Source organism: Salpingoeca rosetta, assembly GCF_000188695.1.
Source record: "Salpingoeca rosetta unplaced genomic scaffold supercont1.40, whole genome shotgun sequence".
Lineage (NCBI taxonomy): Eukaryota > Choanoflagellata > Craspedida > Salpingoecidae > Salpingoeca > Salpingoeca rosetta.
In genome coordinates, this window is record NW_004754894.1 from 158,671 (window position 1) to 171,119 (window position 12,449).

General features: G+C 55.7%; 4 protein-coding genes across 4 annotated transcripts in view; 1 reads left to right on the top strand and 3 right to left on the bottom strand.

Annotated features, from left to right (window-relative positions):
• The window catches only part of PTSG_10974 (uncharacterized protein), a 3,323-nt gene extending 128 nt beyond the window's left edge, over positions 1–3,195 (top strand). The window contains exons 1-2 of the mRNA XM_004987844.1: positions 1–785; positions 1,210–3,195. The exon at positions 1–785 is cut by the window's left edge and continues 128 nt beyond it. Of these exons, the coding sequence (XP_004987901.1) occupies positions 80–785; positions 1,210–2,615 (2,112 nt within the window). The 5' untranslated portion in view covers positions 1–79 and the 3' untranslated portion in view covers positions 2,616–3,195. The remainder of the gene's footprint in view (positions 786–1,209) is intronic.
• A 627-nt stretch (positions 3,196–3,822) lies between these two features.
• Positions 3,823–5,209, bottom strand: PTSG_10975 (uncharacterized protein; the record flags this gene model as incomplete). Its single annotated transcript, XM_004987845.1, has 2 exons — positions 3,823–4,599; positions 4,638–5,209. The coding sequence occupies 2 exons, from the start codon at positions 5,207–5,209 to the stop codon at positions 3,918–3,920; spliced, it is 1,254 nt and encodes a 417-aa protein (XP_004987902.1). The 3' UTR covers positions 3,823–3,917.
• A 1,555-nt stretch (positions 5,210–6,764) lies between these two features.
• PTSG_10976 (uncharacterized protein) lies at positions 6,765–8,085 on the bottom strand (the record flags this gene model as incomplete). The annotated part of the gene is made up of 2 exons (XM_004987846.1): positions 6,765–6,960; positions 7,124–8,085. The coding sequence occupies 2 exons, from the start codon at positions 8,083–8,085 to the stop codon at positions 6,765–6,767; spliced, it is 1,158 nt and encodes a 385-aa protein (XP_004987903.1).
• A 2,236-nt stretch (positions 8,086–10,321) lies between these two features.
• Positions 10,322–11,987, bottom strand: PTSG_10977 (40s ribosomal protein S27). Its single transcript, XM_004987847.1, has 3 exons — positions 11,892–11,987; positions 11,221–11,440; positions 10,322–10,555 (listed from the first exon to the last, which is right to left on the bottom strand). The coding sequence occupies exons 1-3, from the start codon at positions 11,895–11,897 to the stop codon at positions 10,524–10,526; spliced, it is 258 nt and encodes an 85-aa protein (XP_004987904.1). The 5' UTR covers positions 11,898–11,987; the 3' UTR covers positions 10,322–10,523.
• Positions 11,988–12,449: the final 462 nt, after the last annotated feature.

Sequence of the window (12,449 nt, forward strand, 5' to 3'; positions counted from 1 at the left end):
CGAGCAGATCACCGCCCGTTGATCAACTGATCAAGCCCTGCCACGATAACCCGACATCACAGTGCCACATGGCAACAGCATGGCCGACAGGACGCCTGCACGCCATGCACTACACCAGGCACACCATGCACAGCCATCGCAGCAGTGGTTCCCAGCATCAACAACACACGCAGTGATGCCCTTGACACCCAGCAGCCCCTCAGCCTCCACCAGTCACCCCGGCAGCGAGGCTGCACCCCTTGCCGGCTTTGCGTCCACCGCCTGCCCTTCGCAGCAACGACAGCAGCAAAGGCAGCCAGCAGTTGTGCTGCAGGCAGTGGCTTCTGACATGCAGCCGTTTTGTCCGCAGACAGATGCAGACGCTGGGCGCCCCTTGTCAGACACAGCTCTTGTCGGACATCGTGATGTCAGCACCGCACCACCAGTGAGGCAGCCACCGCAGACATACGTACAGCACTGGCAACAGCAACGGCAGCAACACTGGCAGCCGCACCACGAGCAGCAGCAACACCTGGCCCTCAAGCTCTCGCCCGGCACGTGCCCTGCTCCCCGCGGGCTCACGCACGAACGCGTGGTGCAGGAGCTCGTCTGGCGGCTGCATGCACTCTCTCACAGCACCCACACACGCACAGGCGACCACGCACCACACCAGCCCTGTGAGCCGGAGCACTGTGCTGCTTGCGCGCGATTGGTACAGAAAATGACCGGCGTCTCAACAGATGACCAGTATGAGAAAAAGGAGAAAAGGCATTCATCCCACGCCGCGCGCCGAAGTGCTAGCGCAGGTGAGCAGGGAGGGGGGGGCAAGAGTGAGAGATGTGGTGTTGCATCGGTCGTTGCTTCGCCCCTTATCCCTGGCCTTTGTTTTCTGCTTTGTTATGTTCTTGCTCCTCGGTGAAGTGCATAAGCACCTGCTGGCGTGTGGATTTTGGACTCATTTCATACAACTTGTGCCTGGAGCGTCCTGTTCACCTACGCAGCCATCTGCACGTGTTGTGTTGTGTGTGTGTGTGTGTGTGTCTGTGTGTGTGTGTGTGTGTGCGTGTGCGTGTGCGGGTACTTCGTTGGATAACATCACCCACAGCTCTTGCTCTCTGTGATCAGGCCGCTCACACGTGATCTCCCTGCCATGAACCTATCCGCGTTGCTCCCCTTGCCGCTTGCCCCCTTTTTTTTTTTTTTTTTTTTGAATTCATATGACCGGAACAGACACATCTGCACCTGGCCGGGGATCTCAGCGCGCCACCTCGCCGATTGAGCGTCGCAGGACCACCCTTCTCCAGCGGCTACGACGGAGGGTGCTTGGCTCACGACCATCACTCTCTGCCTCGTCACACTCCACCTCATCCCACACCGCCACATCGGACCCCATCACAAACCACACAACTGAGAGCGGTCGCCCAGGTTCCCGCGGCAGCATGGGAAGGCACGTCAGCGCAGTGGCTGGGCACGCAGATGCGCGTGATCGCCAGGCCACAGCGCGCGATGGGTCCAGCATAGCGCCCTATCAATCCACCATCGACTACAGGGCCACGCAGTATCCAAAACCATCATCTCAGCAGCGCGATGGCGACAGCGGTCACCACCACCGTCATCACCAGCACGGGGACCAGCATAGGGCCTCCACAGTTGGCAGGTCGTTGCATGGGATGGACGACTATGTTCCCTCGGGCCTGCTCCAAGGCCACGCCCTGTTTTCGTCGACTCATTCGAGCCTCCCACCAGTACAACCAGCGACGATACCTCAGCCGACACACGTACAGGGTGCACTCCATTCCCCACTTGGCGAAGCTGATGCATGTCGCCAACGGGAGCAGATGATACAGCAGCTGTGGGTCCGGACACAACAACAACAACACCACCAACAACAACACCAACACCAACACCACCACCACCAACAACAACAACAACAACAACGACAACAACACCACCACCACCACCAACAACAACAACAACAACAACAACATTCGCTTGGCTCTCCTCCTTCCCATTCTTCTGACGTGCCGCCCATGATCATCGATCACCGACAACAGATCTCAATATCTGCTGTCTTGACCAGCGCTGCTCCTGTACTCGAGCGCACAGCTGCAACATGCGATGTGGAGTTCCATCTCGCGCCAGGCCACCCTCCCCTCTACGGCATGTCGGCGGTCCTGTGCCACCAGAGCCGCGTGCTTGCAGCCATGATTGATGCGGCCCTCCCAGTGTCACACTCGACAGCAGCATTAGCAAGCAACGTGACGGCGCCGCTGCCTCCCACGCCTGCGGCCACTTTACCAAGCCGCCGGGCCGTTCGTATCGACAAGTGGAGCCCCTCCGTGTTTGACGCCTTCCTTGCTTACATGCACACGGGTCGTGTGGCGGTCAGCAGCACGGACATGCTTCCGCAGCTTGCGGCGTGTGCTGGCGCATTTAACGTTCCGCGTCTCGCTGCACACTGCCAGCAGCTCATGCCCTCTGGCATGTCGACACCACGCAACCCGAGCAGCAAAGGCATCTCCCGCATCCCAGGAGCGAGCACCAGTGCACCGCGGACGGCGTCGCCGTCATTGTCCACATACACGCGGCTTTCTGACATGTCGCAGTCGCGAACGTACGACTCATCTACAGTCTAGCTCCTTCGTGACCGGCACGAGGCCCTTGGGCAACCTTTGTTTGCCCACAAGCACAGTATGCTTGCGCGCAAGGAAAAAGCGTGCCCTTTTGTCTAAGCACACGACTCTGTGTTGCTCTTGGTGTGATGCTGTTGGTTTGGGAGTCGACAGTTTCTTTACATGTGATTCATGTGTATGGGCATCGAACACGGGCACTCTGGTACTGTGCGAGGGCGCTGATGCGTGCTTGTTTGTTTTGTTCTGTTTTGCCAGTGTGTGTGTGTGCATGCAATTGTGGAGCACTCCTCCTTGTCTATGTTTCTTGGGCATTGGGCAGAGTGCTTGACTGCACGTAGGCCCTGGCCTGTCGCCGTGCTCTGCGTTGTTGCTCTGCACGGGCGCGCCACTCGTCTTTCCTGTTTCCTGTTCTTGTTCCTTGTCCCACCTTTTTTTCTTCTTGTCCGCGTCTGTGACCTGTCCTGCACTCTCTTCTCGTGCCTGGTCTGTCTGGACCAAGATGCTAAGATGGCTAGCTCGTTTGCTTTGTTTTACCCATGTTTTCTAGCTGCTGTCCCTTTGATAAGTACACACGACCAACGCAGCCACAACAAAGACACCATCCAACCACACATGCCACACAGCAGCACCATCAAAGTCAACACATGGATGATGCCCATCCGTTTGTTTCCACCGTCCGTGTTCACGACAGATATTCAAAGCAGTCTCCGCCTATTTGCCCCCCCCCTTCCGCATTCCCATCTCCTTGTAGTTCTTACCCTCAGGGGCCAACCGTTACAGCCAGGCGCCCCATTTACTCAAACACACGCTCCACCAACCACACCCTTAAACAATCTCCCCCCCCCCCTCCCGAGTGCAGCAGCACGGGCATTGTTGACAGGTTCATGCACAGCCTTGTTCACTCGATACTCTTATATTCTTTTCATCATCAAATGCTCGCTCAGCTATTCAAAAGACACGAATACACACACGCACACACGCGCATCAGGCATATGTCCGAGTGCACCAGCAAAGGCAGCATCAGCCTTGCATGCACACGTCCAAGGCTGGTCAAATATGCCAACCCCAAGTTCAGCCAACATACGTGCACGCACATTGGACACATGCACATTGCACACACACACACACACACACACACACACACACACACACACACACACACACACACACACACACACACACACACACACACACACACACACGCACGCACACACACATGCACGCACGCACGCACACACACACACATGCACGCACGCACGCACGCATACACAATGTCTGTCTCGCTCCGCCCAGCGCGTCAAGCGATTAGCAGCTGGAGGTTGCAACAATTAGAACTTCTTCGGATCGATGCGGAATGGCGTAGATGCGGTCGTTTGCAGCCAACACGCCGTTAAACCACTTTTCCCCGCCCGCTGGAAGACCCGCCAAAGTACTGACGTCGGTCGTGTTGGTGCTTGGATCGATGAGAAGGACGCCGGATGCACGGCTCGGAAAAGCGACGATGACCCCGTTTGTGGCGAGAGCACCGCCACGCCACTTGTATGTGTCTGACGGCAGACCGGCGAGGGTAGTTGTGTCGGCTGTGTTCGTGGTGGGATCCACAATAAGTGCGGCGTCCGCGCTAAACGGGATGCCATACAGGAGGCCGTTGCCTGCAAGCACGGTTCCTTGCCATTTATTTCCGCCGTTGGGGAATCCGCTAATGGTGGACACATCCGCGGAGTTGTTGGAAGGGTCAATGATCAGCACAGCCTGGGCATTGCGCGGCATGGAGTAGATGAGGCCGTTTCCGGCGATGGCGGCACCGTACCACTTGCTGCCGCTGGTGTCCAGATCGGAGATTGTGCTTGTGTCCGTCGTGTTTGTGCTGGGGTTGATGATGAGAACCGAGGTGGAGTCCCATGGAATGCCATAGATGAGACCATTGTCGGCGAGGATGCCACTGAGCCACTTGCTGCCGCCAAAAGGCAGGCCGGTGATGGTGTCGCTGTTGGCGGTATTGGTCATGGGATCGATTATGAGGACGGCCGTTTCATCCGCGGAAACGCGTAAATCTTGCCCGAGGTTGGAAGCAGGACGCCGCCCGCCCACTTGTATCCGCTATTACTGAGGCCGGCGATGGAGGTGGTGTCGGCGGTGTTGGTGGAAGGGTCGATGATGAGCACGGCGGACGCCTTGTGCGGGATACCGTAGATCAACCCATTGTTTGCCAGAACGCCGCCAGCCCATTTGAGGTCCTCTGAACCCAGGCTGTCTATGGTTGTGGTGTCGAGCAGAGGGGAGCATACCCTGGCTTGAAGGGCGCTGATGGTTTTCTGCTGCGCCTGGTTGATGCGGTGCTGCGCCTCCAGCACGCGTTGCTGTTGCAGCACCGTGTCATACAAAGTTCTTGTGCTGATGCCGTTGATGAACACGTGCTGGTGCGCAGGGTCACTCGTGTTGATGTGCAGCGCGCCAGTTGCCTTGTCTTCCACAAGCACCGCTCTGCCCCAGCACAAGCAGGGCGCGTGTTGCACCCCTGCCAAGAACCCAAAGACAGCCAGCAGGAACACGAGGCACGTCCGTGCCAGGGGGTGAGGCTGCGGTCTTGTTGGCATTGTTCGTTGTCGCGTGTGTGGTTCAATTTGTGGTGTCTTGAAGCACGGATTTGCGTTGTCGCTCCACCACTTGTCTCCGTCCGTTTGTCTTGTTGTGCATTTGGAACAAGCCTCAAACGCAAGCACTCGTGCCACAACCAATTTGCCTTGCATTTCCTTTGTGTACTTAAAAGGGGCTCCACTGCGCAGGTAATCAGGGGTGGAAGAAGCTCAAAGGCTAGGACAAACGGGTGATGCAGAGAACAGCCTGGCAGAGAGAGCAACTCGAAAACAGGGCAGAAGATGACCCGTCACCAAGGACTAGAAAGAAAAAAAAAGGGGGGGGGGGGGAAAGAAAGGAGGATGAATACTTGAATTGAATAAGTGCGCATGGAAGAAGGAGGGAAGGATGGGATGGTAGTAGACACGGGAGTGGAGTGCTGAGGACCAAGGACAGAAGGGGGTAAAAGTGTGTTGAGGACCAGGACAGGAGAGCGGAGGGGGAAGAAGCGCCTCTCTGGGTGCCCTGCGAGAGAAGGACGCAAAGGAGACACGTACGTGGATGCTGGGTACTTCTCACGCTTGCAGGAAGGCACAATCAGAGAGGTGAAGGAGGCGAAAGAAGAGGATGACAGTGCGCCAGTGGTTTTGAGGAGAGTGTTATGGCCGAGGGGCAAGTTTGAAAAGAGGGACGCGAAATATAAATGAGCTAGAATGATCGGCTTCCTTCAAAGAGGGCTATCAGAATGGTGCAATTAACCGTCAAGCATTGTAAGAGCAGATAAAACAAAGAGTGTGTGTAAGGGTGTGTGTGTGTGTGAGGCGGGGGGGGGGGACTGTATGTGTGCGTGCGAGAGAGAGAGAGAGAGAGAGAGAGAGAGAGAGAGAGAGAGAGAGAGAGAGAGAGTGTGTGTGTGTGTGTGTGTGTGTGTGTGTGTGTGTGTGTGTGTGTGTGAGTGTTTCTGTGGTAAGGCCAGACAAGTGGAGGTAAAACACAAGAGCTCAACGCCTGGCGCTCTGGTAGCTTGAGACGAGAGAATGACACCAGCAGGCTGGTGAAGGAAAGAAGGAAGGAAGGAATGAAGGAAGGAAGGAAGGAAGGAAGGAAGGAAGGAAGGAAGGAAGGAAGGAAGGAAGGAAGGAAGGAAGGAAGGAAGGAGGTCAGCAGTAACAAAAGCTGACGACCAGAACGGATGGGCTGAGGCAACGTCTGCACATGACCACCGACTGCGTGTCGTCGCATTGGCGTTGTCGCTGCGGCGCTTGTCGTGTGCTCGTCGCCATGGCGCCTTCACCGTGACGAGCATCAAGAAGCCGGTGGAGTACCCCACCACACCACTGAGTTACGCCGGCGGGGCGTCGTTGCTGCTTCCAATGCTGCTAGTGTACGTGGCAGGATTGAATGGGTGGGGCAGCGGCGTGGGTGCGCCTGTTGGTGGCACGTGTGCAGCCGAACCCATGCTTGGTGGCATATTAGAAAAGGCCTGGCTCTGGGAACCCATGCCCATGCCCGTGCCCGTGCCCGGCGCGGGGCTGGGCTGGTGTGGAGCTCGCCACCACGCACCCGCGGCCAACGCTAGCGCCGCTGGCGCCGCTGCGATGCTCGAAGGCCAGAGCGCCGAGAGTGGAGGCTGTTGGTGCAGCAGAAATGTTTGTTGCTGCTGCTGCTGATGATGAGGATGAGGATACTGCTGATGCATCGGTGGCACAAGCGGAGGCATGGGCTGCATGGGCTGCATGTGCTGCTGTTGCGGCGGTGCCCAACCAGGAACCTGCCACGGCACAATTGAGGACGGATACTGTGTATGGCCGTTTGGAAAAGAGAGTAGCTGTTGCTGAGGCTGCACCTGCGACGGCGGCTGTTGTTGTTGTTGTTGCTGTGGTTGTTGTTGTTGTGATGCGGGCTGCATGCTTGCGCTGGTGAGCGGCGCGCACATTGCGAATGGCTGCAAGTATGATTGGTGGGCTCTAATCACGGTGGACGGTGGCGCGCAGGGGAGCTGCGCTTGCAGCGGCACGGCGAAGGCGCGGCTCTGATGGCCAGCAGGGGTCACGGCACTGCTTGTAGGCGAAGAAGAAGGGTTGAGCGAGGCAGGGTGGCCGCGGGTAGGTGACGAGCCTGCTGCGCAGGCGTGGCCGTTGCGATGAAGCAGATGCACTGCTTTCGCTGATTTTGCTGTCTGCCGGTCAGCCCCAATGCCCGCAAGTGGGGATGTTGCAGACGGGAAACCCATCGCGCTCGAACCCCGTGTCAAGGTGACGCCATCCCCACCCTCATCACCGGTGTCGTCGTCGTCGTCGTCGCCGTCGTCGCCGTCATCGCTCCCGGGCGAGGACGAATCATCAGCAGACCCCGTGTCGAGGTTGGCTGCGGCATCAGCGGCAGCGAGCACGCGTGCAAGCCTGTGCTGCCCAGTGCCTTCCATACCCTTTGGCACCAGTGCGTCATCCTCATTGTCACTGTTGTCGTCGTCGTCGATGTTGTCAACTTCGCTTCTGCTTGCGGTTGCGGTGGTTGGTTGTTGTTGTTGTTGTGATGTGTGCTCAGGCACCGCTTGTTGCTGTTGGTGGTGGTCACGGTGTTGCTTGCCTGGAGCCTGTTTGAGGCGTTGGACAAGGGGAAGGAGGGTGGCAGCGCTGTCGGTGACCTGCAGCATCAGGTCGCGTAGCTGTCGGGACACGGCCTTGGCTCGTCGCCTGAGCTGCAAGTTACGCGCTCGCGTGCGCTGCAGCTCCACGTACCACGCCCGTGTTCGTTTATGGACTTCCTCGCGATATCGCTTTGCTGCGCTTCGGTTCACTTGTCTGATTTCCGCTCGCACGCGCGGCGAAAGGGCTTCCTGTTGTTGGCGGTAGCGTTCTCGTCGCTGCTTATTTCTGCGCCACCTCCGATTCATCTCGCGCTGGTCTTGCTGTGGTTGTAGTTGTTGTAGTTGTTGTAGTTGTTGTTGTTGTCGTCGTCGTCGTCGTCGTTGGTGTCGTTGCTGCTGCTGCTGCTGCTGCTGCTGCTGCTGCTGCTGCTGCTGCTGCTGCTGCTGCTGCTGTGTCTGTTGTTGTTGTTGTTGTTGTTGTTGTTGTTGTTGTTGTTGTTGTTGTTGTTGTTGTTGTTGCTGCTGCTGCTGTTGTTGTTGTTTCGTCTTCTTCCTGTGCTTCTGCGGTTGTTGTTGTTGTTGTTGTTGTTGTTGTTGTTGTTTCGTGTCTGCTTGTACGGGTGATGCGCACGAGACGCCATCGCTTGCGCTCATTGTCCCATGAGAGGAAGACATGCTGCCTGTTTTCGTGTGTCCCGGGTGAGAGATTGGGAGGCTGGGAGGAGGGAGTCAGGAAAGCTGGGAAGGTCTACAGATGAATGAAAGGAGTAGCTCGATCGTCCGTTTGCTCTGCCTGCAAGCAAGGGAGAAGACGGCGGTTGGCAGATCTAGTTTGCTTGTAGGAGTAGTCTTCGAGTGCGGGTGTGTGGAGGGTTGAAAAGTATCTGCGGGGAACGGGGGGGGGGGGGAGAGAATAAAATCAAGCGCAAAGGCCAAGTGCAGGGCTGCATGAGCAGTATGCACACAGAGAGGGAGCCACGTGCGTGGTTGTTGGTTGTGTGGTTGCTGGTTGTGTGGTTGAGCGGGTGTGTCTCTGCTCGCTTCTTATTCGTTTTGTTTGTTGTTGTAAGTGTGTGCATGGATGTGTGCATGTCTCTATATGTGTGTGTATGCGTGTCTGGATGCGCGTTTTTGTGCGTGTGTTTGCGTTTCTGTGTGTGTATGCGCGTTTGTGTATGCTGTTGATGGCCACGAGCAGAGCACAGTGAGGATGTATTGAAGCAGAGTACTGATCATACCGTACCCTTGCACCACCGAATCACAGCAGCCCAACGCCATCACATGCCACATGCAAGGGCTGCAAGACCACAAGCACCCCAGAACCCAAGCAAACTTCCTCTTGACTTACTGGGGGCAGGGGCTGGGTGGAAGCCTTGGCGACCAGGAAACAAACCCGCTCGACCAGCTGTGGACTGGAGTGGCGCCAGTGCTGACAAAGAACAAGCTGAGAACATGGGGTTCGGTTGAGGTGGGCGGGTGGAATCGCCAGCAGCCACAGTTGCATTGAGGGTGAAGGGGTGAGATGGTCATGCACATCAAAGAAGGAGGAAGGGCAGCAGCGGAATCAAGGTTGGTAAGTGAACTGCATGCGCACCCCACCCTCATAGCCGTTCCCATTCCCACCCCACCATTCCCCAGACTGCCCAATTGCTGGCACATGGGGATGATGCTAACCTAGCAAATGCTTGCGTGGATTGCTTGCGTGGATTGCTTGCGCTTGAGCTTTGCTGCTGCTGCGCCACCGACGAAAGACAGACCGCTGGCTGCACCTGCTTGCTTGACTTGGCCTTGTCCTTGCTGTTTCTGCTGTTTCTGCTGCTGACGCTCTTTGCCCTTGAGCCCGTCCCGTGCTCTTGGGTGTCTCCACGCACACACAACCGCTGGGAGTGCCCACCGTTCTACCGTTGGTGCCGCTTGCTGGTCCGTCTTGCGCGGTTTTGTCTTACTTTGAACCGAGATACTTGCATCAAGCCCTCAAGTGGCGAGCACCGATCACGCAATCGATGCAAGTGACACGCAGCCACAAAAGCAAGACGAGGGGGAAAAGCTGCAACCAAGGTCGCACGGACGCAGTGCTGAAGCAACAAGAGGTGCTGCAACGGGGTGTGGCGTTGTGCTGTGCTGCGTGTTTTGGGTTGATTGACCGACATGACATTGTTGTGACAGACGCAGAAGCAAGCAACCGAGTGAAGCAACTGAGGGAAGCGGGGTTTTGTGCTTGCATGCAAAACACAGCACACGCCACTATTCGCGTGTTTCGATTGCGTATGCACGATGGTTTCCGAGGAGTTTCGCCACCTCATGTTTTCGACTGAATTCAGACAACGCGTGTGTATTGTGTGTATTGTGTGTGTGTGTGTGTGTGTGTGGTTGTTTGTGTGTGTGTGTGTGTGTGTGTGTGTGTGTGTGTGTGTGTGTGTGTGTGTGTGTGTGTGTGTGTGTGTGTGTGTGTGGTTGTTGTTTGTCGATGTTGCTGTTGGATGCAGTTCAGATGACTCCAGCCATGCACAACATAACAACACTCCCCCAACACACACATGTGATCAAAATCGGTTCGGGTGTGGTGTCTTGGCGCGGTGTGTACTGACGCGACAACTGCGGTGCCATGCAATGGTGCAAAGGGATCCTTGACGAACCAACACTCAGCTCAGAACATGCAAGCAAGGGAACGCAGCAGGCAGCACCGCGCACGCAGTACACACGTTGCGCACGCAAAGACAGCGGTTCAAATGCAACCAGCGGCTTTAGAAGGTCTTCTTCTTCCTGAAGCTGCAGCCTGCAATGAGGGGGAGGGGGAAAATGTGCGTGTATGTATGTGTGTATGTATGTATGTATGTATGTATGTATGTATGTATGTATGTATGTATGTATGTATGTATGTATGTATGTATGTATGTATGTATGTGTGTATGTATGTATGTATGTATGTATGTATGGATGGATGGATGGATGGATGTATGTATGGATGTATGTATGTGTGCGGCAAGGAGGGAAGGAGGGGGTGACAACGTGAGGACAGCGAGTGGATGTTGGCCGAAAAACGAACACCAGAGACAATATTGACGAAGGCGTGCGGATAGACCCGCGATCAGAGTACACAACGGCAAGAAGTAGAAAGAGGGGACGGCATGACTCTGCAATCAGAGGAGTGAGCGCAGCAGCAACGACAACGACGACAACGACAAGGACAAGGACAAAGACGACGACGACGACAACAACAACAACAACAACAACAACAACAACAACAACAACTCAAACAACAACAACAACAAGAACTTACAACAACAACAACAACAACAACAACAACAACAACAACAACAACAAGAACTTACAAACAACACCAACACTAACAACAACAACAACAACAACAACAACAGCTGCTACAATTCATTTCACTCTCTCCCACTCCTCTATAGCTCTTTTCTGCAAGCATCATCGTACCCTCTGTGAGGCGGGCCTTGCCACCAGTTGGCTGGCACAGGATCTGAGTGCAGTTGCTGCAGACCACGACGGTGGAGGCGTGCGAGAAGACGGTGGAGATGAAGGCGCAGCCAGGGCAGCGGACGTCCATGAAGTAAGAGTCCGGCGACTGAACCAGGCGCTTCAGCTTGTGCTTTGTCGCCTCCCGCTCGGGGCGAGGGTTCAGGAGATCGATGGCAAGCTGGTGCGTACATGCGTGTACGCATGGTGCGTGTGTGTTGGTGTGTTGGTGTTGGTTAGCGTGAGCGAGCGCGCGCGAGGATGACAGCGCAGGCAGAAAGAGACCAAGGTTTAAGAACAAAACAGACGACAACAAGAAAGGAAGCAAGGAGTTTCGCACAGAAATGGACGCACACACACACACACACAGAGATAGAGAGGAGGAGGCATTGTGGGGGAGGGGGCGGGGAGAGGCAGAGACATGTACACACAGACACAGACAAAGACACAGACACAGATACAGACAAGCATGTACGCACGGAAACACACACACACACACACAGACACACACATACAGACACAGACATACAGACACAGACAGACACACAGACACACAGGCAGACAGACACACAGGCAGACACACAGGCAGACACAGACACAGACGGACGCAGACAGACACACATACGACTCACAGGCATGGTGGCGGTGGTGGGTGGACGCGAGGGTTCCTCGTGGTGGTTGCCTTCGACAAAACCTTGGTTGTGGGGAAAAGGCACAAGATATGCCAGATTTTCCAAATTATGGTTTCACACAATTTTAATTTGATGCACTAATATGGCAAGCCAGCAAGCCAGCAACAACACACTGCGATGGCCTGACAGGCTAGAAGAGCAGGGGCACTGCTCGACTGCTCTGCTGTGGCACACTCTAAAACCTAGGCACTACACGTGTAACAAGCACAAGTGGAATCGAAGCAACAACAGCATTCTCAGTTGGAAGCGACCGTCTGTTGAGACATGGTGATGCTTGAGCCAGGCAGACACTCGCACATGGCCTGCCATGTGAAGAAGAACGTGCAGTACAATGCAACAACGAGTGGGTGTTGGGGTCGCGTGAGAACGTCTGCATTGCCAAGCCGAAGCAAGCAACCCCTTCAGGTGCACTGAAACACAGACACAAACAAACGAACAAACAAACTAGCGAATGAACACACACACACACACACACACACACACACACACACACAACAC

Excerpts from the sequence above, each read along its gene's own strand:
- PTSG_10977 (XM_004987847.1), bottom strand. Across the intron at positions 10,556-11,220 it reads CAAGGCCCGCCTCACAGAGG|GCTGCAGCTTCAGGAAGAAG; the intron begins GTACGATGATGC and ends CCCTCATTGCAG.